This window comes from Antechinus flavipes, chromosome 4, assembly GCF_016432865.1.
Source record: "Antechinus flavipes isolate AdamAnt ecotype Samford, QLD, Australia chromosome 4, AdamAnt_v2, whole genome shotgun sequence".
Lineage (NCBI taxonomy): Eukaryota > Metazoa > Chordata > Mammalia > Dasyuromorphia > Dasyuridae > Antechinus > Antechinus flavipes.
Window position 1 is genome coordinate 23,739,669 of NC_067401.1, and position 25,928 is coordinate 23,765,596.

The window sequence follows — 25,928 nt, forward strand, 5'->3', positions numbered from 1 at the left end:
CCAGGTGATCAGAGAAAAATCTTCCTTATCTTCCTCATGGGATCTAAGTATTTTTTTTATATAGCACATTATGAAAAGATTTTACTCTTTCAGTCAACATGCTGGTCTTTGAGATCATTAGTAGAGTTGTGGGGGATGATGGGAATACTTGGAGCCAGCGTGGAGTATCTCAGTGTAAATAGTGAGTTCAGTCAAGTGATTTTTAAACACCCTAATTGTCAATGTTTACCTTTGACAAACAGGAAGATATGTGATTTCAGCTCTGGAGGGCCCAGTGGCCCCAGATGGACCCAGCTGACCCTCCTCCAGAAGTCAGGGGTGGGGTACAAGGCCCATGCTCCCTTGAGTGATTGGGAGCACCAAAGATTGAAAGGTTTTTGCATGTTAAGCCCCTCAAGTGTCCCCTTCACTAGGCTTAGGGTGTGATGCTGAAGCTGGCACGGGACACAGGTCCTGTGTGTGCTGTTCAGGCCAGCTTGCTTCCCTCTGTGGTCTGGGTCCTGACTGGCCACATCCCCTTTCATCAGCCTCATTGGGGCAATTCATCCTCATTTAAAAAGCAGTTGGGAGCATCTTCCCTGTTCGCCATGGATCAAACAATGTTACTTTCAAGTGGGAAGCACATTTGCTTACTTTGCTTTTCAGAATTAAGTTTTGATAGAGATTGCTTTTTTTCTAGTAGAGCTTTAAAAATAGTTTTCCAAAAGCCAGAAGTCCTCTGTTGGCCAACTACATTCTAGTTTGGCTTCTTTGTGGCAGACCCTGGGCAAGGGTCATCCTTCCTCATTGAGGACATGGAGGTCTTCTGTTTGGGATTCAGCAGATGAGATCCTCTTATCTGCACTTTAAATAAGAGCAACCTCAACTGAGAACTGTTTTTCTTCTTTAAAAATCAGTAAGTAAATGTGCTTGCTTTCTTATTCATTTAATTCTTTTGCAGTGTACTATAAGAGATTTCTGGACCTAGAATGAGGGACAGTTAGTCCCTCAGCACTCTTCAACTTGGATCACTTTGAATGTAGCATTTTGACTTCTTGAGTCTATTTCCCTACACATAAATTGGTCCCAATCCTGGGCACGTGAAGAAGGTGGCTTATCACTGGTACATCTCAAGTCTTCTCTCTTGTTACCTCCATATTTACCCATGTCATCCTCCAGGGCATAGCTGGTGCCCTGGCACTCCTGCCTCCATCTCCTCTCAGCGAAGTATCTCGTATGAGTCATTTATAACTTAATGAGACAGTATCATGGTGTTCTTTCTTTCAGAGGAATTTGCATCTTAGACCTGATCTCTCATTACAGAAAATGGCTTTGATCTTCTATCAAAATTCTTTTTTTTTTTTTTAAAGAATATTGGAATGATGTTAGAATTCTAGTCCATAGAGGTCACCTAATCCCAGCACTGCCATTTTTCAGATGGGAAAAGGAAGTACAGAACTGAAAATGATTTGTTCTTCAAGGTTACTCATTCAATTCTTGACAGAAAAAAAGACTTGAACTCAGAGCAGCTGTTTCCTACTTCAGTTCTCTTTCTCTAATAACAAACCACAATATATGCCTTTGAATTATGCCAGCCTCGATTAGCCATGATACCAGCCGCTTTTGCAAGGGCGCTCCCACTACAATCCCGAAAATGCTTTGCTTTCAAGACACTGAGTTACCACAGGAAGGGTTGTTATTTGTGTAATTTTAATTACCTTCTCACCTTCATCTCTAGAAGAAAAACACACAAAGCAAACACAGACTACCTTAGAATCCACAGTTTTGGAAGTCAGAATTTAAGAGCATTTTCCAGGAAACTGTATGACAGAGTGGAAAGCCATTGCTTTAAACTTGGTTATCCAACGCCTGGAATTAGTGCTTGTTTGGGTTTTGCATAAATGAACAATCACTGAGCTTGTGAATTCATAAAGGTTTTAGAAGAGGTTAAGAAGGGTCTGAGTGAAAGGTCACAGCCTGAAGAAAATACTGTGTTGTGACAGCTTCATTTCTGTAGGTTTCAATTGTGGGAAGACAAATGATCTGTTCACCATTGTGACAGAGCCCCCAGCAGTTGGGACCATCACTCTGACGCAGCTCTCAGGCCAATGTTGCTCCAGGCCAGCACTCTGACTGACTCAGGCAGCACTTCTGTATTCTCTGTAGAGTTAACAAGGTGGACCTTTGAGAGCATCCAGCCTCCCCACTTTACAACTGTCCTTAGGAAGGTGCATTCAGTCAGCTGGCTCTGCCAAGTCAGTGAACTTCTTTGGGCCTCGGTTTCCTAATCTGTAAAATGGAGAGATTGGATTTGATGCTCTCTCTCCTAGTCTCTTTCTTCCCCTACAGCCTGGACCCATTCAACTCAAAACAAAACTGTATGTAAAGATCCCTGGGGCCACATTGTAAAATAAAATCACATTTCTATATTTGTTTTTTGTATTAATCCATTAACACATTAAAATCTAACAAGAACTACATTTTCATCTGCTTTGGGACCATATCTGGGGCCACATGTAGCCTGCTGGTTTCATGTTGGACCCTTTTGATCTGAGCTATGCATATTTTTGGAAAAGCTAGATGAATGAAGGAAGAAAAATTCTTATAATTCATGTTTCTCTTACAGTAGTAACTACTATTCCACGAGTGCTGACAATATCAATGAAACTACCCCCTTTTACAATGTAAAATAATATACACTTTACGTACAATGTCATTCCTACCATAATTACCTCATTAACTTGAACTGGTGGCTAAGTCGTCTCATAATCTGCCAATTACATCTAATTAGAATTTCCCATTTGCACTCTCATGTGATCACCCATGTTTGTTGTAGACAGTTTGGGACATTTTTTGACCTCTGGCTCTCTCTTTCCAGATTTTGCCTCCCCAACAGATTCCATATGTTTATGTTTCTTTTAACTATCCATTTAATTTTAAAACACTTCTGAGTGAATAAAAAAAAGGACAGACACGTAGCTGTAGCTCTGTGCTGTCCCTTATCCTCCCAAGAGTAACTTTTGTGTCTGGAAAATGGTTCTCTAGTTAACAGGAAGAAGAGGGAATGATAAGGAAAGAAATGTGATAATCTGCCACCATTGTAAACAGGGGTCTAGGCAGTAATTCCAAGCACTGATGACTTTTTCATCCTATAGATTATAGAGGAAATCTAGGCTATATACAGCAGCAGCAGATGCCAGTTTCTAAGTTAGTCACAATATCTCTAGAGATGTTTCCAGGCAAAGATAAGTGCAGTTTTCCTAGGAGAAAAGTCAATAATTACTGAGCAATCATGGGGTGTATACAATAGATAATTTATGTCTCCAGTGAATAAGTTTGTCTTTTTCTTCCATCTGGGGCCTACTTTGCTTATCCTTTGATAAAAACCAGCCCTTTGGAGAACATTCTGGAGCTGAACATTCTGTTTCCACAAGAGAACCATATTCCTAGTAGGTAGTCAGAAAGAAGATCAGGTACTTGTGACATTGGCCATCACAGTCCGAGCAGCTCTAGAGCTGGAGAGAATCCCAGAGATAATTGAATCCCAAGAGATCTTCACTTTTTTTGTGGCAGACTGGAAAAACCTGTAGATTCTTTCTCCAAATAATGTGTTAAAAGCATAAAATAAAATACATAGCATTACAAAGGAAATTAATTATGCCAGCATAAAGTTCTCAAAATATATATTTCTTAAAAACATGTTCATATGCCCTCATGTTAAGGTTGAGAATCCTGATCTTGTCCAAACTCTTTATTTTATAGAGGAGGAAACTGGGGCCCAGAGAGAGTGGCTTCCCACTGTGCTGTCCTTCCTCGCTTATCAAGGAATGATCAGAAGATGGAAGTCTTGGCTTTGCTGTTGATGGCCATGTGACTGTCGGCAAATTTCTTAACTTTGCCGAGCTTCCATTGCCTTCTCCACTAAAGTGGGGATATTTTTTCTACCTTTGCCATGGGATTGTTGTGAATCAGAAATGAGATATGTGTAAAGTGTTTTCCAACTTTAAGTACCTTATAACTGGAGCATAGGTGATGGGTATAATAGAAAAAAATGCCAGATAATGAGTTCTAGTGCAGACTCTGCCACTAACGGTTTCTGTAGCATTAGTCACTTCTGATCCCTCAGCCTTGTTTTTCTCATCCTTAAGATGTTACATTAGAATGATCTCTTAAGAGCTTTCCAGCTCTGGAAATCTCCTGTGGTTATTCTATTGTCACTGTTATATCCCATTGTTATTGTGGTGCTGCTGACTGATTATTTTTTCCCAGACATTATGCTTTCAATTCAATTAGTTGCTTTTGTGTGAACCAAAATACCTTGAATTTGATTGTATAAGTTAACCTTTCTTTAGGTACAGACAACTGAGAGTGTACAAGTTAGCAAATAACCAAACCAGTTCTTTCTTCTGTAAAAACAGTTCTTAAATAATACAACAGCACACTTTATTTATGTTTAGGTGCAATGCAGACATACCAGACAGTGGTCACTGGCTACAAGCTTCCTTTCAGTCTTACTAATCTTACTTACTATCTGTAGTGATATGCAGGGCTGGTGCTAGCTGCTAGGACTGACTAGCTGGCTGAATATGACACAAATCTGAGTGACAAAAGGGCTAAAATAGCCGCAGGCCATGGACTGTCTTGTAAAAGAGCTTGGACCACTCTCCCCAAAAGGAAGAGACTCCATAGGAGTTGTGGTTGGCTCAGCAAAGAACCGGCAGGTAACTATAGGGCAGGGAAAACAGCCCAGCTTTCCCCTTGGGTCAGATGGCACCAGACCAGCCTTCCTTCAACATCCGGAGCCTCTCAGGGAAGCAGTAAAGAAATGGTCAACCCCAAAGGAGATCTGGGACTGTGAGTTGGCCAGCCTACATAGGTTCTCTTTCCCTCCAAGGAATCTGTGGGAGTCCGTCAGTCAGAAAGTTACCTACTGTGTGTCAGGCACTGTGCCAAACACTGGGAATGCATCGATGATCCAAAGGTTCTCAGAGAGCTCCCACTCCAATGGGGAAGAAAACAGTAAACAACTACATACAAACTAGATAGAGGATTACTTGGAGGTAATCAGCAGAGGGAAGGTCCCAGCACAGAGAGGACTGGGGAAGACTTCCTACAGGAAGCAGAGTCTTAGCTGGGAAAAGGAGGCCAGAGAAGCCAGGAGGCCGAGATGAGGAGATCACAGGCATGGGAGACAGCCGGTCAATGTCTGGGGTCAGGAAGTGGAGACTCTGATGCGAGAACAGCAGTGAGACCAGTGTTGCTGGATCAGAGTCCTTGGGGGAGGAACAGGGCGTGAGATCCAAGAAGACTGGAAGGGTAGGAAAAGGCCATTTTGTGGAAGGCATTGAAAACCAAGTAGAGCATTTTATATTTGATGTTGGGGCAATCAGTTTAGCTGATTGAAGAGGTGAAAGGCAACAGGCTTAGGCTTTCCCATTCCTCTGTATGTGTGAGAAGCATTTTCTTTGCTATTTACCTTGCTATTCTATTTTAATTGAATGTCTAGCTTTGAATTGATTTGCCTTCTAATTCTGTCTGGCAAAAGGAAAATACTGGTGAAAGCTGGTAAGCTGTGACTTTGTATAGATGCTGACCCTTTATCCTGAGTATAGTTTTCAGTGACTCATGCTTGAGAGAAAACATGGATAACATTTACCTCTAAGAGATAAAGAGAAAGAAGGGATATAGAGATGAGAACAAAATGTAAAGACATGCATCTACCTAGGCATAGATTGATAACTTTCTCCTTATAACTCTTATTGGTCACTATTTAATTCTTTTTCTATTTTAAAGAAATGTCTAGTTTTCTTTTATATAATTAGAGGTAACATGTCCTAAGAGATAGAGGACTAGGCTTGAAGTCAAGAAGAGCCAATTGTAAGCCAGCTAGCCGAGTAAGCCTGAACCAGTTACTTAGCCATCGCTACCCCAATTCTCTGAGGCCACAAAACGCAGAACAGTTGCTAGTCTTCAGTGGTACAGGAAATTTCCTCTGTGGGAGCTCTTCATACTTATGAAATCACAAACCAAAAAAAGTGTTACTATCTTAAGACTTATTTACTTCTCTAGGCCACTTAATACTTGTTTTATTCCAGGGTTTGGCAACACAGCCTATCCTCTGGGCCAGTAGATATCTAAATTTATTTCCAGAATCATTCTTCCTGTTTGATTTGTGGGTTTATAAAAGGAAAGACATTTAATAATAAAAGGTTTTGTGGACACTTGGACCACTTATCAGAGTGATAGCATGAAGTGGCTCTCTGCCTCTCCAGAGATCATTTTGCTTAACTCCAGCTCTCAATCTTATTTTCTCTTTAAGGAAGAACAGAAAAAAAATGGAGGTGTGTGTCTTTAGAATGACTTATCTATAAATCAATCAATCAACAAGCATTTATTAAGTTCTTGCTTTGTGCTAGACACTCTGCTGATTGTTAGTGATATATAAACACACAAAAACAGGGTGAAAATAGGGCCTGTTGTCAGGGGGTTTACATTCTAGTAGAGGAAGACAACATGTACATAAATACAAGTCACAGAGTAGATAGATAGTAACTCTAGAGAGAAAGGCAGGAGTAGCTGGGGGTACTGGGAAAGCCTTCATCAGAAAAATGGCAGTATTTAGTTAATTCAGTCAATATGCTTTGCTATGTTACTTATCTGCCAGTTTCAGATTCATTCACATACTCCCACTGGTGTTCATGATAATCACACATTCACATATTCCAGCTGCTTTTGTTGAGCCCACTTTTTCATGTAGAAAGCTCATTCCTTTATTTGCACTAGGAGACTTCCCAAATCTTTTTCATCTGTGATGCTATAACATTGTATCATGGTCTCCTTTCTCCACAATACCCAGAGCTATTATCACTCCTAACACCCCTCATCCTGATTTATGCCATGTTCCCATTATAAAGCAGGCTTTCGATCAGTTTTTATAAGCTACTCCAGATAATTGGTGAAATATTTGTTCTTTCTTAAATAGGTCACATTCTTTTTTATTTCTGCAATTTAAAAACACAACCAAACAAGAAAGACTGTCCGTTTTTAGGGTAATATAATGGTTTCCTTATAGAAATAATAAAGAAATCTTGGATTTCAATTGTCGGAGTATAGGATTATAGGCGGAGAAACATGCAGCTTATATTAATATCATATAACAAAAGCAAATGTGATGGTCCATGCCCTTAAGGACCTTACATGTTACAATATATAAATAAAAGAGGGGCAAGGTGGTTCCCAGGGGGCGTGATGTTAAGGTCTGGAGAGCAGAACCAGAACTAGAGCCAGAGGCCAATGCACATTGGTCAGCCTGAATCCTCCCCAAAATGCAGGCATCCCCCTTCCCAATTCACCAGCGAGATAAGGGGGTTAGCATGGATAGAGCCTGAAAGGCCAAGGAGCTAAGAGAAATTCCAGTATGAAACTGTGACTAAGATTTGATGGCAAAGCCCAGAGAGTCAGAGCTTGAGCCAAGAGGATATTTTACCTTGTCTTCTTTGACGACATGCTTAGTCATTATAATTTCCCAGCATTCAGTCTTAATTTTGTTCTTCTTTCAGTTTACGTTGTTAGTGACGGGTATGCTCTTTTCCTGGTTCTGCTCACTTCACAAAATTGCATCAGTTCATAGAAATCTTTTCATACTTCTCTATAGTCTTCATTTTCACAGTTTAAAGAACAGGAATATTAGTCACAAACCACAATTTGGCCATTCTGCAATTGATTTGCATGAATTTAGTTTCCAGTTTTTTGAGACCATAAAGAAATGCTGCTATAAACATTTTGGTATATATAAGACCTTTCCATCTTTAGCCTTGAGGTATATGTCTCTCAAAGGGATCTCAGGGTGAAAAGGTGTAGACATTTTAGTTACTTTCTTAGCAATATGCTTTCTATTAGGGTTGAACCAATTCACAGTTCTACTGTGTATTAAAAATTGTGTTAAATAGTCAAAGGCTATGAAGAGGCAGTTTCCAAAGAAAGAAGTCAAAGCTATTAATAGTCATATGAAAATGCTCTAAATCAGTAATAATTAGAGAAATGCAAATCAAAGCAGTCTTGAAGTTTTGCCTCCCACCATCAGACCGCAGAGCCAACAGTCCCTCCTACCACAAACATGGGAGAGGTTGTAGGAAAACAAGACACCATAGTATTTGTACTCTTGGTAGAGCCATTAATTGGTGCACCCCTTTTGGAAAACAATTTGAAACTGTACCCCAAAAGTTACTCAGCTGGGGTATATACACTCTTTTATCTATCTATACCATTACTAAGCTTATATACAATTCCCAAGAAATTTTTAAAAAGAGAGAAAGAAGGGATCCGTATATAAACAACAATATTTATAGCATCCGCTTTGATAGTAGCCAAAAACTGTAAAGAAGCTGAACTCCTAATGGCTAATTAGGAGTTCTGATGAGAGAATGGCTAAGCCTGTTATAGCATATGAATATAAGGAAATATTATTGCTCTAGAAGAAATAATGAAATGGACAGCTTCTTAGGAATCCGAGAAGACTTTTATGAACTGATGCAGAGTAAAGTGGAAGAAATAGGGGAACAGTTTATACAATGACAACAACATTGTAAAGACAAGTTTGCAAGACATTAGATTCTGTCAGTACAGTGATTAGTGGTGAGTGGCAGGTCAAAATGATGAACTTAAAATGCAGAGAGAGCCGTGCATTTCCAGGTATGGCCAATGTGAGACTTTGTTTTACTGGACTATATATTCATGCCTATGATGGAAGTTTTAGATAGAGGAAGTTAGAGGTTCGTTTAGCAGGGGGAGGGGCATATTATAAATCCATATAAGATAAATAAAACAAAAATGATTTTTCTTTGTATGCTTATAGGAATGGATGACTTAGCACTCTTTTTAGATGTTCTGTGCTCTGTGGTCACAGGAAGAGATTTCTTTGTTAGATCCCTCACAAGGTGTGTTTTAAAGAAAAATCTCCCTGACCTCTGTTTTTCATGTTTGCTTTCCAATAACTATTCTGTGATCCACAAGTTGGTTGGGGGGAGAGGTATTCCATTCAGGAGTTAAAGGCTAAATTCCTAAATTTGGATTGGGAATTCACATTCCAACATACCATTGTCTAAACCTCAACCAAGGGCCAGGACATGAAAGATTTCTCATTTTTTTTCTTAGAGAACACTGCTGAAATAGGCCATTCTGGTGCTGAGCTGTTTGTTCTGGTATTAGATGTTATCACTACCCTTCCTTTGGGGAATATTAATAATAGAGGCAGGGCTGTAATTGGAAGAGAGTCTGCATTTGGAATTTGAGAAGATGAAGAGTTTGAATCCCAGCTCTGACACTTACTGCGTTTCCCAAGGCAATTTACTTAGTTTCCTAAAATGGGAATAATCTTTGTTCTATCTACTTCACAAGGTTGTTGATGGGAAGCAGTAAATCTTAACGTGCCGTAGAAATGTAGGATGTTATTACTATCCTAATATAATAATCTTAGAATAATTAGAACAGATTAGTACATACAACATGGTGCCTTGTTTTTCTACAACCCCTCCCTTGTTTGTGATAGGAGGGGCTGTTGGCTCTGCTGATCTGATGGGTGTGAAGCAAAACTTCAAGACAGTTTTGATTTACATTTCTCTAATTATTACTGATCAGTACTAAAATTCTGATTTTAGCATTTTCATATGACTGTTGATAGTTTTGACATCTTCCTTTGTAAACTGCCCATTCATATCCTTTAACCATTTAATGCAATAATAGAAATGTAGGATGTTATTACTATTCTAATAGTAATACATTAGAATAATTAGAATGATACTCTTCTAATAGTAATTATTATTACTATTATTATTAATTCATGAGCCAGCACCTAAGCTCTGGGCTCAGCACTAATGGAAGTAAAAGTAAAACTGTAGCTCTCTTTCTGGTACTTCCCTCAACAGTGCATATCAGGGACTCCCCAGCCTGTATTTCACTCTACAGAAAATACCAGACATCACCCAGGATTCATAGCAGCCCATAGGTCTCTAGACTTAGAGCACTGTCCTAAAGGCTTGGACTCTTTTTGGAAGAAAAACAAACCTAGCATTCTGGAGAGCCACTTCTTCACCCTAGGCCCCTTCCGGGCCTCCAACCTTAGGATACTATCCAAGGGCTCCCTGAACGGGTCACCTGACATCCCCTTGCCCATTAAAGCTGCCCAGGAGTAGCAGTGGGCAAAATCCAGCATTCATTTCTTCCACATGTTAATGTGGTTCCTTCCTTCTCCAGTTGGGAGGGGGGCTAAATGCTAATCCTCCATCCCGAAATTCTAGGAATTCTTCCAGAAGGCTGCGATTCAGGCTGCCACGTTTCCCTTTCCTGGGGCTGTGGGGCTGTGAGAGCATGTGCTGCAGTGACCCTGGGCCCCGAGCAGCCGTCAGCCCCAGAAGAGGCTGGGCAGTTCCACAGGCCCTCCCTCTCCTTTCCCCCTTCTCACTCCCCCTCCTCATTCCAGTGCAGGCATCCTGAGTTCTGTTCGGCAGATCCTGGATCCCTCCTGAAGGAACAGACTCAGAGACTGAGCCCCTAAGTTTAGCTCCAGCACAAAGGGGTGGCCCACATCCCTAACAGCTGGAGCCAGAAAATTCATCCTCGACTGCTAATCCTCAATTGCGTTTCCTCAATGAGGTGTGAATGAGTGTACAAGCTCTGTAGGCCCAAGAGCACTTTTAAATACGCTTAGAGAAGTGTCCCTGATTATGTCCACACCTTCCCTTAGGGCCCTAGGCCTCCTGTAAACTCATCAGCTTGATCAGGAGACTTTATAACACCAAGTAAATGTGGAATTGTACCATTTTGTGTCTCTCCTCAAACAGCATAGTCAGTCCCAAACTCTTGAGTGAAGCTGGCAAAGCAAGCAAAACAATGGCAGGGCCAGAGAGGTTATGTAAGAGAACATATTATCAGTGGATATGGTCATGTTTGTATCTTGGAGATGGTGAGTCACTGCAGGCCTCTCGGGACCCATAACGGACTGAAAGTTTCAAAATCTGGATTCCTTCCTGCATCCTGAAGCCTGATTGGACATGTTTTCTCGGCATGTGAAACTACTAAGTTATCCAAACTTTGACAAGAAATCCTAGGAAGGATGCTAGCACGGCCGGGCTTTAAAATTAAAAGGTTTTCTCTTTATTTTGCTTAAAATACTTAGTGAAAGGCTGGTTTTTATGCTTGTCCCAGGGAGATGATGCCATGACATGGGAGGCAGTTGGATTTCAGTGAGGGAGGGCTGGACAAAGTCACCAGCCTCACTTTCCCAGCAGAGTCATCCAGGTCCAGTAAAAGGCAGCAGGGAGTGGAAAGAATACTAAAAGTCCTAGGTTCAAATTCCAGCTCAGCCACTGGGAGGTTACCTCTTGTTTCCTCAGTGTAAAAGAGAGAGTTTGGTCAGAAGACTTCTACAGTCCCTTCTAACTCAACATGTGTAATCCTTTAGCTCCCAAGACTTGTGTTCAAATCCCAGGTTTTCCACCTACTGGCCACGTGAGTCTTGGGCAAGTCATTAGATCCTGTCAGTCCCACTTTCCTCAGTCATATTTGAAATAGTTCTGTCACAGGGATATTGTGAGAGTCAAGTAAAATAATAATGAAAAAAACATTTTGTAACCATAGAATATAATGTAAATGTGAACCTGCTGTTATTGAGCACATACAGTACACAGTGAAGGAGACATCTGAGGCCCTGCCTTGTTTCTAATCCAGTTGCAGATGGCCATGAAGTTCCAATGTCAATCAGACTCAAGACTATTAGGTTCAAATCCCAGCATTTTTACCCCCTGTAACTTTATATGTTAAATATAACTTTGGGGATGTTAGGGGTGTTGAGGCATCTCAGAACCTTTTATATTTTATAGTATTTGGAAGGATGTTTTGTCATTAAGGCTCTAGTTTCAATCTATTCACAGATGACATGATTGCTTTTTATGTGGCCAGTCTCCCTCACTTAGCTTTGGAAAAGGTTGGCGCACTTATCATGTGGGAATTGGAGAGTTGTCTGGGGTGTTTTATTTTTTTTGAAATATGAGCAGTATGACCGCTTTTAATCCCTGTTTCGTTTTTAGAGCTCAGAGATTTTGTGGTTCATGTTGTGTATTCAAGGAAACTCAGCCAGTCCTCAGAGGTTGGTGACATTGCTCCTTAAACATCAGAATCATGACAATGATTTTCTCTTCTAGACTAAATGTATTTTCCTCATCTCTTAAAATAAAGAGATTAGACCAGATGAGCTCCATGGTTCTGAAATCTTGGGTTGAATCAGTAATATTTCTGTCAGTTGCTCCTGTAACCTATAACTATAGTAAAAACGGCTATTTCTAATCTCTGGAAATGAGTCATTCTAGAGAGGTTTGTTTTCCAAATTGCTTTATACTTTGAGACTTTAAAAAAAATAAATTTAACTGTCCTGTCTAGAAATCATTATAAAACCCATTGTACAATTCCTTGTCTACTTAACCAGGGTGTGCATACTGTGGTGGAATGAAAAAAGTGGGAGGACCTGGGATTGAATACCACCTCTGGTATCATCTAGGGCCCATCATGACCCTATCTGGGCCTTATTAGTGATATAAAGGTGTGTCCTATTTAATAACAATAACAGCTGACATTTATATAGCGATTATAGTGCCTGTCACAGTGCTAAGTGGTTTACAATTATTATCTCATTTGGTCCTCACAATAACCTTGGGAGCTAAGTGGTGCTCTTCCCATTTAACAGCTAAGGAAACAGAGGCAAACAAGGAATAAGTGACTTGTCCAGGATCAAACAGCTATTAAGTGTTTGAGGCTGGATTTAAACTCAAGCCTTTCTGAACAGCTGCTCCTGTTATTGTTAGGACTACTGCCCGTCAGAAGGAGCAGAAACATTGAAATGGAAAAAAGCTTAAAGGGAAATACGACACACCTAAGAAAGGATCAATTGAATATGAAGAATGTGTCAGGGACCATAATCTTGCTCCAGACCTATGACCCCAGCCATTCACCTGTGCAAAACTCGAAGAAAGCCTGGGAAGTGTAAGTAAAGGTGAAGTCTGTCTCCAAAGGATGCTTCCTCTAAGTTGGGAAGAATAACAGAACTGGAAAAGCTGGACCTGGAGCCTACCTGGATGTGGTGAACCTCAGAGCTTTAGCCAATCATGAGCCAAGGGTTGTTTCCCATTGTAGGGGAAATGGTGAAGGCTTCGCTTTTCTATAAACCCTCCCCAATCCACTAGATTGGCCTGTTCAGAAGAAACACGTCCCCTGAGGAAGAAGCCACCGTCAGAGCAAACTCCCTGGTGCAGCCCAGCAGCGTAGGGCACCAACCCAGCTGAGCAGTAGAGCATTTGTGAATTCACCACACAGACGCCATATCCCCCTCTGAGAAAAGAAAGGGCATCATCGCCTAGGAGTTGTGAGTTGTCCTTTCTGTGCTTTTGTGGGAGAGCCCGCCACAGGTTTAGGAGGAAGGAAATGCTTTGTAACTATTGTTGGTACTGTGTACTGGCTCTTTGTTAAGAAGGTGCACACTTGTGGGGGCTCATAAACTACAGGAAATAGATGAGTTATTTGATTATATGAATACCTTACAGGATTACCTCTTAGAACTCTGAGAGTTCTTCCTTCTGAGCATTATTAGTGCTAGTAGTACAAGTTAGAGTGGGGTCTGAGGGAAAGTTACAGTAAAATGATGGGACTGAGCTCTCTTCTATCTCGAGCTCTATGATCCTATCAACATAGAATATAAACTTGTTAAAATGATTTAGGGTCATCATTAGCCCCTCAGTATACTATCATGAAGTGTATTAATGCCCTCAGGGCTTTAATTGGAGCATGTAACGAAGGCCTTTGTCTCGGCACTCAGTGGTTCCATCCTGATGTGCTTTTGGAGTCAGCTTTATATATTGTCTGCTTCTGCCTTTGTTGTCGACCAACACCTCTCTCTGCTGTCATCATGTCAGCCCTAGCAGCATTTCTTTCCTCTTGTCTTCCAGAAACTAGTTTGTTAGAATTATACAAACAACTACAGATTGAGTCGATGGAGAAGATGATAAATGTACATATGTGCATGTTGTGAATTGGGTCATTTGGCATTTGGGGATTTGTTTGTTCTGTTTTGGGGTTTTGTTTTGTTTTTGGTCCTTGACCAAGAGGACTTGGATTTCAAACCTGGCTCCATCCTTTATTAGCTTTGTGATCTTGACCACATTACTGGCAGGCTTGCTTTTAGAAACCTTTCCTCAACTACTGAGGCTCCTTAAACAAAATTAGAATGGCTCTTGATCTAGTTGCCTGGGCAGGCCCAGGCTTTCAGGCGTTGGCTGGCATTAATGACCCTGGAGTCCAGGAACTCCAGACTGATTTCTGCTGCCAAGCTTAAGGGCGTAGAATAACCTGATTTGTCTATCATCCTTTTCTTTCCAAATATCATCTGTTGCCAGCTGCAGCTTCTCAGATGGAAACGTGTGGTCTGTGCCACATAACAAAAGCTTCCAGAGGGGGCCTTTTTCCTATGGCCTTTTCTTTCATGGTGCTGTTCACTGTGGACTCCTGCTCCTTGGGAGAATCCAAAGCAGCCCTGTAATCTCTCTCTGACTTCATTAGACAAAAGCCCAGAAAGCCTGTTAAAGGAGGAGGGCAGCCTGAAGAAAGTGCCCCTCCTGCTGCTCAGGCCCTGAGGTTTCTCCCTCTCCCTGCCTCCCACCGCTGCTTTCAGCAAAGCCGATTGATGGAAGGCCGGCCTTTATGGGTTTTATTGTGTTTCGTATAAAGCCTGGACTAACCCTTCTGAATGCAGTGTCTGTCTCTCATCAGCAGTGCTTTTGTGGCCCAGTCACGTAGTCTGCTCCAGGGGTCTCAGAAGCCAGCCCACAAGGAGGACTTGCAGTGTTCTTAAAACATGCTTCCTAACCCCTCAGCATCATCCCCTCAGCTCTCCCTTCTTAGACCAGTGTGCAGATGGATAGAGTGGGCTCAGGAAGGCTGGAATGGAATCCCACCCCCAGCACTTACTCTCTGTGGAGCCGTGCTTGGTTATGTGACTCATTCAGATGAGGATGACAGTCCCTTCCTTCTCTGCCTCTCCCCTGGCTGTGGGGCGAGGAGCAGTGGAGACCGAGATTTAGCAGCATCTTAGACCCTGGGTACCATGGCTCACTGGGCGAGTTTACCCTTGGAGCAGAGGGAACGTGCAGTGTGATGCTGCCGGCTTTGCTCAGCCCCAGGATGTAGTACCAGGCACTTTCCATCCTGCCCAGAATACGCAGTTTTGACTTCTCCCCTTTCAGGAATGAGGAAAAGGAAGATCAGGAAAGCTGGGACTTTTCTCAGTTCTTTAAGATTTAGAACTGGGAAGGGCTTTAGAGACCATCAGTCCAATGCCCATTAGAGAGGTGAGATATAAATAGGTCCAAAGCAGGGAAATATCCTGTTTGTGCTCGCACAAGGTTATAAATGGTAAAGCCAGAATTCAAACCTCCACCTTCTAACTCCAAATCTGTCTTTACTCCCACACATGAAAGCCTGTTGGGTGTTAGTTATTTGAGGCCCACATCTTCCCCCTCCCCGGAGGTAAAGGGGTTTCAGCTGCGGCACACCTAGTTGAGGGTGCTGACCCACAGATGTAGAACCCACTTCCACAAACAACTATGTCCAGCTGCGCTGTTCTCTTAACCAGAGGAAATACCATTCATGGCCTTCCTGTTTGTTGAAAGCCCAGATTTGATTTCTTGTGGTAACCACCAGCTTTGTCACTGGAATGCACCCCCATTCAGCGGGAAGAACAGTCCCTGGTTTTCAAGACTGGTGTGCCCGTCTCCAGTTAAGGCTTCCAGGCTTTTTGGTTACCCGCTGGACACCAAACATTTGTCTTGTTCTCTTCGAGCCATGCTCTGTGGGAGCTGACATGAAGCGACTCGCTGAGATCCAAAGGGGCTGAGGCTGCTTGATGTCCCAAGGGGGGGCATCCTCCCCGTGCCCCTCTCATCACCACAGGTTGCAAGTCCAGGGCCTCCTGGGGCAGCCCATTCAACAACTACAATCTCTAGGAAGTCTTCTCTTCCAGAGAAACCGGCTTCTCGGCAAGATTTCTCAGCAAGATTTCTCAGCTTCTCATTCATCACCCAACTCTGCAGACCCCAGGGCCAAGCAGAAGAAATGTAATCTCCCATCTCTGTTGCCCTGTAAATGCTTCAGAGATCCAACAGGCCTGGCCCCATTCAAGCCTTCTCTCTTTTAGGAGGCTCGACAGAATGGTCCCCAAATCATGGCATAAAGTGACCACTAAAATATGGTGCTACACAATAAGTCATTTAAATTATTTTGCAGAACCCTGAGTGAGAGGAACAATGAACCTAGCCCTAGAGTTGCGGGAAAAGCTTTTCCGGCTCCCAAGATGTATACTTCTTTGTATACTGTATGGCTTTCCTCTCTCCCTTCTCAGACCAGCATTTAAGTAAGACAGATGTTGAAATCTTAGGGTTTAACCGGAGTGCCATGTCTCCAGATATAATTACTTAGGCATTTTCCTTCCTCTCTACCCCTACTATTCTTTTGAATAGAATTATACATATTAACTGTTTTCTTAAATCAAGACTGTTTCCTTTCAAAGGCTCCTGATTACATAGGGATTAGAAGTAGACTTTAGCCCCAGGATGTTTTATCACAAATCCGCCCGTTTTCATTCTCTTAGGTCTTTCATTTGTGAAGGTCTTTTTCTTTTTAAATTCAATAACAACAGAAATAATGAAATGTAATTTAAACAGCTTTTAATGACATTTAAGAATAGTACTTTTGTTCCTTGAACTAAAAAAAAAAAAATCAAGAGATAAGCAGAGAAAGATTTTCTAATTAGAATGGATGGCTGCTGGGAAGATAGAAACCAAAAGGCAGAAAGAAGGCAGCACTTGTACATTGGACTGCCTCAGAGTCAGATCCTTGCAAGCTCCCTCTGCCTTAGTGGATTCATTTATCAAATGTTTGGGTTGGTCTCAATAGCCTCCCAGGTCCCTTCCAGCCCGAGAGCTACCATCCATTATGTGGAAGAAGTATTTTGATTTTTATTCTGGAGAACAGGAATTCATTCCTGGGGTTTTGGACAAGGCTGCCATTGTTTTCTTATTGCATATGGAGGCAGTTTGGTCTAGAGACAAGAGTGAGGGCTTTGGAGACTAGGAGCTTGTTTGACTTTGGGATCTGCTATTTCCTACCAGTGGGATTTGGGACAAGTCATTTCACTTCCTCTGCTTCTATTCCCAAATCCATAAAATGAGTCAGGTCATGTGACCGCCAGGGTTCCTTTCCAATCAAAATTTGCTGGAAAGCTGGGCCATTCTCGGAAGAGGTACATCACTCATTCAGTCAGCAAGCATTTACCCAGAGCTTATTGCCTTGACCTTGGGAGGTGCTGTAGCAGGCAGTCCCTGTCCCCAAAGAGCAAGGTCTCCTCGAAGTGTAGGGCAATGGAGGACAGATGGACTGAATTTCAGCTAGGGAGACTTCAATCATGACATCATACTCTCTAACTTGTGGCCCAGTTTGGGTTTCACCTGGGAATTTTTGCTCATTTCTAGCTCTCATTTAAGTGCCTCCATTTATCTACTAGTATCACACTATTGAAGTTATCTACATAAAAGAATCCAAAAAGAGTTCATGTTGGAATCCTGAAGAAAAGTCCGATCATCTCATGAGCCTCACTTTTCTCAGAGACCTTTCCCATGATTCCAGGCTTACCAGCGTCTTCCAGGGGTTGAGGCCCTTTCCCAAGGAAGAAGAACTCAGGGCTGGTAGAGGGTTCTGCTCTTGCATGGCCCTGCTCTCTAGACCCTACCAGTCGCAGTGCTCATAATACCAGTAAAAGGAGTGGTCTGGCTTGGTCCCTCGCCACGTTGGGCGATCTCCACCTCTCATAACTCTGCATCATGGTCCAGGAGCTCCCTGACCTGCCGCTTGGACCAAACCCCCTCCTTTTGAGTGGAGGCCGGTGCTGCTGCGTGTCTTGTGACTGCCGCTATCCTCTTCCTCCTAGACCAGGACTGGCTGGGCAGCCAGGGCTTCTACACCGCTCGCTCGGCTAGCATCCCAGGTTGGCCTGTCAGAGCACAGGTGGGCCCAAACAGAGCGGCCTCAGGACCTGCGAGCTTGCTGTGCTCAGGAAGCCGTGATCATCCTGACATCCGGCCGAGTCACCGGGACTTAATTCTGTTCTGTTTCCTGATTTGGGGTGAAGGCCGCGTCCTCCCTTCCACCTGTGCTGTGAGCAAACTCAGTCTCTGGACGTTGCCTTGAGGCTCCGGCACCAGGAGAGAAGTTCTTCATTGTCTTAGTGTCAGAGATACCTCTGATAGTCTGATGAAGCCCAAGGATCCGTCCTCTGCTTTTAAATATATAAAATAAAATACATAAGATTACAAACGAAGCTGATTGTATTGAAATAAAGATGTATTTTTAACTTTGCCTTCTCCATCTCAGAAAAGAACCCCGGGCAGGGAACAGAATCAGTCATTCCTGCCAGCATGCCTCTGCCCCCAGCAAAGGCCTGGAGCCTCATGTAGCAGTCCATTTGGGGAAAGAGACAGAGAGACAGAGAGACAGAGAGAGAGATAGGGAGGGAGAGGCAGAGAGAGACAGAGAAAGCACAGACATGCACAAGTGAAAAATTAACTAACATTGTACAAGTTATAGTGATATAAGAGCTCCTTATAGCAGGGACCCCGGCTCATCCATTTCATGGATCCCCTCCTCTCCATCCATTCACTGCACTCAGCAGACACTATTTGCTCACTAGTGTCCCCAGGCAGTCAGTGACTAAATGACAAGTCATGAGGGAAGATGAGAAAGTTCAGGAAGATGAATGAGGTCTCCTTGACAGGGGCAGTCAGAGCCAGCTTCATGCAAGAGAAAGGACTTGAGGTGCCTCAGAGTTTGAGTTTGAAACTGCAGAAGCTTTGAGCTAGCTTCTTCCCCTTCTCTGTGCGCTTTTCCCTCCATTAGTCTGGCCCATGTCCAGCTTTCTAAGCTCCAATGAAAATAGCAGGGCCTCTGAGTTTTATTGGGCTGGAAAGCCATATTTGATTTAAACTGTAATTAATCCCTCAGAGATTTGGAACATTGTCTTGTGAATTATTTATGATATATTCCAGTAAATGTTGAAGAAGAGGGGTTTAATTGCCAGATGAGGGAAAACTTTTTAATTTGAGGAAATAACCATCATGTAAGTTACATATTTTATTGTTTTCCTTCACCGTCCACCGTCTTCCTTGGCCACCACACGTGATGCGGAGGTTGAAGCGTCTTGAAGCACAAGCCACAGCAAGAAGGATCTCAGATTTAGGCAGGTGTTGGGAGTCCATCTTGCTAAGGCTCCAGCATCTGGTAAATTTGATCAGCCCCAGCAAGTCCTAAAGGTTGACCCCTAAGGGGGAAGTTTTCCACCTGGTGAAGTAGATCCACTCTGTGGGGAACACAAGACCCTCTAATGAGTCTATGATACTACGGCCCAAATGATTGGATATTTTCAAATGCAGTAACTTTCCCCATCAATAAATCCACTTTTATCAATGGAAAAAAATGGAGTCAATAAAAATGAGACTAACAAAGCAAATGGAGTCCAACTGAGTAATATGATACAAAAGAAAAAGCGTTGAATCAGAGATCCTGAGTTCAAATCCTTTCTATCTCATTAATTTTCTGTGTGACTTTGGGCAAGAAACTCTTTCTCATCTGTCAAACACTAGATTATTAAAGTTATTGGCTGTTTTGTCCTTTGAATCTAATCTATTCCACTGATCAAGTAGTCTATTTCTTAGCCAATACCAAATGATTTGGGGAACCGCTGCTTTATAATATAATTTTATTTCATCTGTCAAAAAAGGGTCTTGAACTAAATGACCTCTAAGATCCTTTTTGAGTCTAAATGTTTGATCCTGAACAGTGTATGAGGTCAGTGATTGTTTAAGATACTACGGGTGAAAGGTTACATTTGACCAGTGCTGAGAAGACTCAAGACACATGATTTGTCAGCTGTGTCAGCTGCATTTAAATGTGAAGTTTGTAAACTCAGGCTCAGTTGTTTATGTGGAAGTTTTATGTGGAAGGAATCTTTTACAATTGATTATACTTCTTTACAACATTTATTTTGGTAAATACAGTATTATTACATTGTTTCCCCAAAATTGGTTTTCAAAAATAATAACCAAAAATAATTGGTTTTAAAATTAAATGGTAGTTTTATTGTTAAAGATTTTTACCCATAAATATCTAGTTGTCTTATTTATCATATGATTAGACTTTGTTCAAAAAATTGTAAGGATACCACATTGAGCTGGGCTGCTGTGCATGGGCCTCGGGAACCATGAGACTGCTGCAAACGGGTGGGGGGACTTTGCCTCAGGGACCCCATGGAAAAACAGCCTGCCTGAAAATGGCTATAGGTAGTTATGAGAAATGTACAGTAATTAAAATTAAATGGTAGTTTTATTGTGAAAGATTTTTGCCCATAAATACCTATTTGTCTGTTTTATCGTATAGTTAAAGACTTTGTTCAAAAATTGTAAGAACTTTTATAATTTTACTTGAAGAAAATGCAAGATATGAACTATTTGTATAAATTGTTTTATGAAAAGAAGCAAAGCATAACTTTTTTATAGAAAGGTGGGGCATTATTACATAAAATTTGGAAACCATTGTACTGAGATGTCCAAGAGTCATGAACTGTGTTGGGGTACAGAATGTCCACAACAATAAAGTCATAGATCATTGAAGTACTGACATGTGTCCCCCATCATTTTAGTAGACATAGGAGTGTTGAGTGCATATAAGCATTGAAAGAAAAAAACCTCCTTGTCAGAAAGGTAAAGTTAAACTTAAATTGAGCATCAAAAAAGCTGCTAGAAATGTGTCCTTGAACTGTAGAAGATTTACTTTTGGCAAAGACTATGCAAGGCTGACTTTCTTCCTTGGCTGTCTCGATCGGAACTTGGGTTTGGGAGCGTGGGGTTTTCGGACACACTGGGAACTGTCCCAGCCAGAAATGGAGCCAAAAATGGCGTGGGAGGGAGTCAGAACCGATGGGAAGCGGGCGCAGCCTTTTCTATCTGCTGCTCTAGGACTGACAAATTCCCCACGGGTCCCAAAGCACCAAGCATGAACTTGGCAGGCCTTGCTTGGGAAGTGAGAGGGTCTGCTGCCATCCAGTACCAGCCCACGGTCCTTCTATGGCCAAAGTCCCACAAACAGCCTGCAGAGATGACATGGTTTAAAGTGTTGCCCACTTTGTTTTTTCAGGTCTACAAAGGAGAATTTCAGCTCCCCGATTTCCTCAAAGACAAACCACAGGTACAGTATCTATTGTCCCTCTTTGGTGTGGGACAGATGGACTCTGGGATTGCCCACCGGAGGTGATGCTAGATGGTGATGGTGGAATGATCTAGCCAACAGCGTCATTGGATTATTTCTGAGAGCTCAATTCAACGGAAGATTGATCTTATTTTGACTTAATTTATGGAAATATGACACTGCTGTGGGCAAGCCCATGTCCATCCTCCCTGTGGTGGGGAGAGAGATGGAAGCTGGCGTGCTTGTTATTATGTAAGACCTCTTGGCCCCTGCTCTCCCTGCCTAAGGGGAGCGGTGATCTCATTTATGCCACACCCCTGGTGGAGGAGGAAAAGGGGAAGAGCTGAGGATTTGAAGTCCTGGGTTCAAATTTCCCTTCTGATAATTCTTACCTTGGTAAGGCTGGACGAGGCTCTTCACTTCTCCAAGACTCAGTTTTCCAGTCTGTAAAATGGGAACAGTATTTCTCCTGCCTACCTGCTGGGGTGGCTGTGGGATAACTGCTTTCTAAATCTCAGCTCCCTAGTGTGGTGAACGGCTGCTCCTGGGATGCTTCCCCAGCCACTGCCACGATTGTCCGTCTCCACTCCCCAAACTGTTAAGAGAAGATGCAGAGGGTCTGGGGCTTGTCTCCTGGCATGAGTCACTGCAGACTTCCCATCGTTCTAACTCGCGTGCTGGCCACGCATCCAGGACCTGGGTTGTGCTTCCAAGCCCCCCTCTCTGGGAGTCCCCACGCATGGGGACCACAAGGGGGACCGCTGCTCCATATGGAAGGTGGAGACTGCACTGGGCTGGGCTGCTGTGCATGGGCCTCGGGGGCCATGAGACTGCCAGAATCAGTAGAACGGGGAGCAAAACCTCAGGGACCCCACAGGAAAACAGCCTGCCCAGAGTGAGGAATCACAAGTCATGGATTTAGAGCTGGACAGAAACTCAGGTCAGTAGGCAAGCCCCCCCACCATTTTACCACTGAGGAAACTGGAGTCAGAGGAGGGAAGCGACAGAGCACAAGCTTGCACCCAGCTCTCTTTGCTGGCAGTCTCTGTGCCAGAGGAGCTGCCTCACCAGGGACAGTTCCCCAGGAGGAGGTTTGCCCTCTCTAAGCCAGGAAGAATGGCAAAGAGGTGCCCAGAAGGCCCGGGCTGGGGGCTCCAGTGGCCTCCAAGGCCACACTGTCTTTCCCTACCCCTTTCATCCTCCTCCATAGAAAATTTCAAAGCAGTCTAAAGTATATTTAACTTACATCTTTACGTCTGAATGGGGATAGTGTATTGTGGGATCATTTGAAATGTTAAACTCTTAGAAGAAAAAAGCTGTGCTTCTGTCCTACTTCCTTCAGGTACCACTAATAATAACAACAGGGTACACCCCTAGACCTGGATAGAGGCCGGGATAGATAGAGGAGCAGGCCTAAGGTCCAGAAGACCCGAATTCAGATTCAGCCTCAGACACTAGCTATGACTCTATTTGCCTCAGTTTCCTCATGTGTAAAATGGAGATAATCTAGCGTTCATCTCCAAGGGTGGTTGTAAGGACAAAATTAGATCGTGGATATAAGGCACTTTATAAACCTCAAAGCATTCTATCAATGTAAGCTATTATTTCTACGTCTTCCTTTATTTTGTGCATTACTCGTATTTTCCAAAATCCTACAATTCCTTCCTATCCCTTTTCCATACCTTCCCTGGCTCTAATTCCTTCAATCACCCAGAACCTTCCTGTTTTCTTCTTACCTCTCCCACAGAAATCTTTTCTCAGGAAAGGCTCTGATAGCAGCCATTTACACTTTAGTATGAAATAAATCGAGGACTGCCTCACCTTAGCAATATTTACACTTTTTGCAGTAACTAAGAAAGGAATGTGGAAGTCTGTTCACTATCAGAGGAATTCCAAGCATTCTAAAGGCAGATTTTAAAAGGCGCCTGGCAGCTGGTCAGGATAACACCTAAAAAACACCTTCAGGTCAGTTTAGAATTTTATCAGCCACGAGATTGAGAGGCACTGTTATTATTCCTCCTCCTCCTCCTCTTTTCCTTTTCCTCCACCTCCTCTTTCTCCTCCTCCTCCACTTTCTCTTCTTCCTCCTCCTCCTCCACTTTCTCTTCTTCCTCCTCCTAGTAATAATGCCTCTTAGAGTCTGATAAAAGAATGGAAAGTGCAGTCTTTGTCCAGATTATCTCAGAGATGAGTGCCAGGCTAGACCTGGATGGCTCCTGGACTTCCCAGTGAAAGGTTTGGGGACTTTGAGCGAGGCAGCCTGTAAAGTGATGTTGCCATGTGACAAAGCCCATGTTGCGGTGCTAGGTCTCACACCTCACTTCAGCCTTCAGCTCCTGGTAGAATTTTTATTGTTTGGTTTTTGTTTTTCCGAGACAATTGGGATTAAGTAACTTGCCCAGGGTCACACAGCTAGGAAGTGTTAAGTGTCTGAGGCAGCATTTGAACTCAGGTCCTCCTGACTCCAGGGCTGGTGCCCCATCCACTACGCCATCTCGCTACCTCTGGTAGAATTTTGAAAAAGAAATTTGACATAAATCTTCACCAACCACATGATTGACTAATAAATGTCAGAAGGCCAGGGATTGCCCTCTATTGAAGTTCTGACCCAGAATCTGTTGTTTGGAAGACAAAGGCTCAATCTGGCCGTGACTTGTTTTAATTTCTTTTATTACATAATTAACTGTAAACAATTTAGTCAAAAACACATCTATTTAATACTATTTTATACTTAAAAGAAACCTGTCAAACATGTCTATAACAGCTCTCTCATTATTCCTTTTATTTCTGCTATTTTCTGTTCACTTAGCTCTGTATTTGTGTGTAGCATGATGTACTCCCTTTCATATCTTGGTAGCTTGGGTATGTATTGTTCTGGTTCTGTTTTTGTTGCTTTGCATAACTTCATAATTTCTTTATGGTTCTCATATGCAGTATTTTAATAGTCTCATAGTCTCCCATTACATCATTATACCAGCGCTTGTTCCACTGCTGAATATTTGGATTATTTGCCATTCTTTCTGTGATCCATCTGCTACTTGAGCACACTATTGTAGCCCAGCTTCTTTTTTAGGGGGGCTTCTCACATGAATCTCTACGACAACAATTCCCATTTAATATTCTCTTGGGAATAATGGAAGTTATCTCCTCTCTTTCCAAGGACCCTAAGTTTTCCTGCGAGCATTTGGGCTAACAAAACATTGGCCATAGGACAGTTTCTTCAGCAGTACAGTGATCTCTCTCCAAGTCCAAGTGAAAATGGACATCTCTTTCTCTTCTCCCACTTTTTCTCACAGAGACCATAAATTCCCTTTTCCTCTTTTGTCTAGAGTCTCTTTCTTGTCTCTCCCCTTTTATATCTGACTCTAGTTACTAGGGATGGTGAACTCGTTTCCTTGAGGCTACATGAATACAGGGGCTTTGGGGCTGGTCATTTTGTAGCTTTGGCTCATACATCTCATCTCTCTGGAACTTAACCCTCTTCCACAGAGGCTCTTTTCTTCCCCATGGTCTGGTCTGACTTTACCTCTTGGGCCTCTTCTTGAAGAAGATGCTCCTCCTCTAAGCAGCCGAACCAAAGGCCCAGCTCAAGGGTATCAGCTTCGTCATCAATGTGCCATGAAGCCGAAGCTATGAACAAAAACCTCGTGTGGGGTAGTGAGAGCCTAGAAGGGAGAGATTCACATCTGAGACAGGAGGTGGAGAGAAAACTTAACCTACTCCCTTGTGCACAGAGCTGGGCGTGCTATTAGGTTGCATTTAGGAATCATTTATTTTTTTCTTTTTCTTGATGAAACTCTTTTTTTTCTTTGTAATCTTATATAATTTTTTATATAATTTCTTATTTATTTATTTAATACTTTTCCCAGTTCCGTTTAAAACAATTTTTTACATTTTTTTAAACTTTTGAGTTTCAGATTCTCTTATTCCCACCTCCAGCCCCCAATTAAGAAACCACATATGAAGTTATGCAAAAACATTTCCATATAAGTCATGTTGTGAAAGAAAACATAGGTCTCCCACCCTAATTGAGGAAAAAGAAAACCTTTGATGAAACTCTTAAGGTCTAGTCCCAATATTGGAGTTATTGGGTGCCACGACTTGGGGTCATGTATAATCACTCTCATGGAACTTTTATTTGAAAGGGGGCAGTGTTTGGCTCAATAACATGCCCGGTGTTTGATCCTGGCCCTCGGGTTCATTCTTCCTCTTTTCCATGACTGTGGAGAAGGAAGGGTGCTTCTGAACAAAATGGTGGACTTCAAAAGAGAAAGTATACGAATTCCAAATCCTCCAAACACAAGGTGATTTTAATTTCCCCTCACAGCAGCTACTCTCATATTTCTGGAGAAGTACCTGCCTGTTGAAAGTTCATACAGCACTTTCTTTTTCCGTTGCCTTCTGATACCCAAGATCCCAAGCACCTCAGACATCATCGGGCATTGGGAGAGCCAGCCATTTACATGCTTCTCTCGCCATCCTTCACAGTGGCAGCCAAAGTAACCTTCCTGACGCTTGGGCTCGATCTTGTCGTTCCATTGCTCAGGAATCTTCAGTGCTCTCCAGTGCCTTTAGGATAGAAGGCCAACCCTCCACAAATGGGTTCCAGTCTTATTTCA

The 25,928-nt window shown here is 42.5% G+C and overlaps 1 protein-coding gene across 3 annotated transcripts in view; it reads left to right on the forward strand.

Moving 5' to 3' along the window:
- The window catches only part of TPST1 (tyrosylprotein sulfotransferase 1), a 117,409-nt gene that overhangs the window by 84,936 nt on the left and 6,545 nt on the right, over window positions 1-25,928 (forward strand). For all 3 annotated transcript variants that reach the window (XM_051992035.1, XM_051992033.1, XM_051992034.1), the window contains one exon: window positions 21,259-21,309. In XM_051992035.1, coding sequence (XP_051847995.1) covers window positions 21,259-21,309 — 51 coding nt within the window. The remainder of the gene's footprint in view (window positions 1-21,258; window positions 21,310-25,928) is intronic.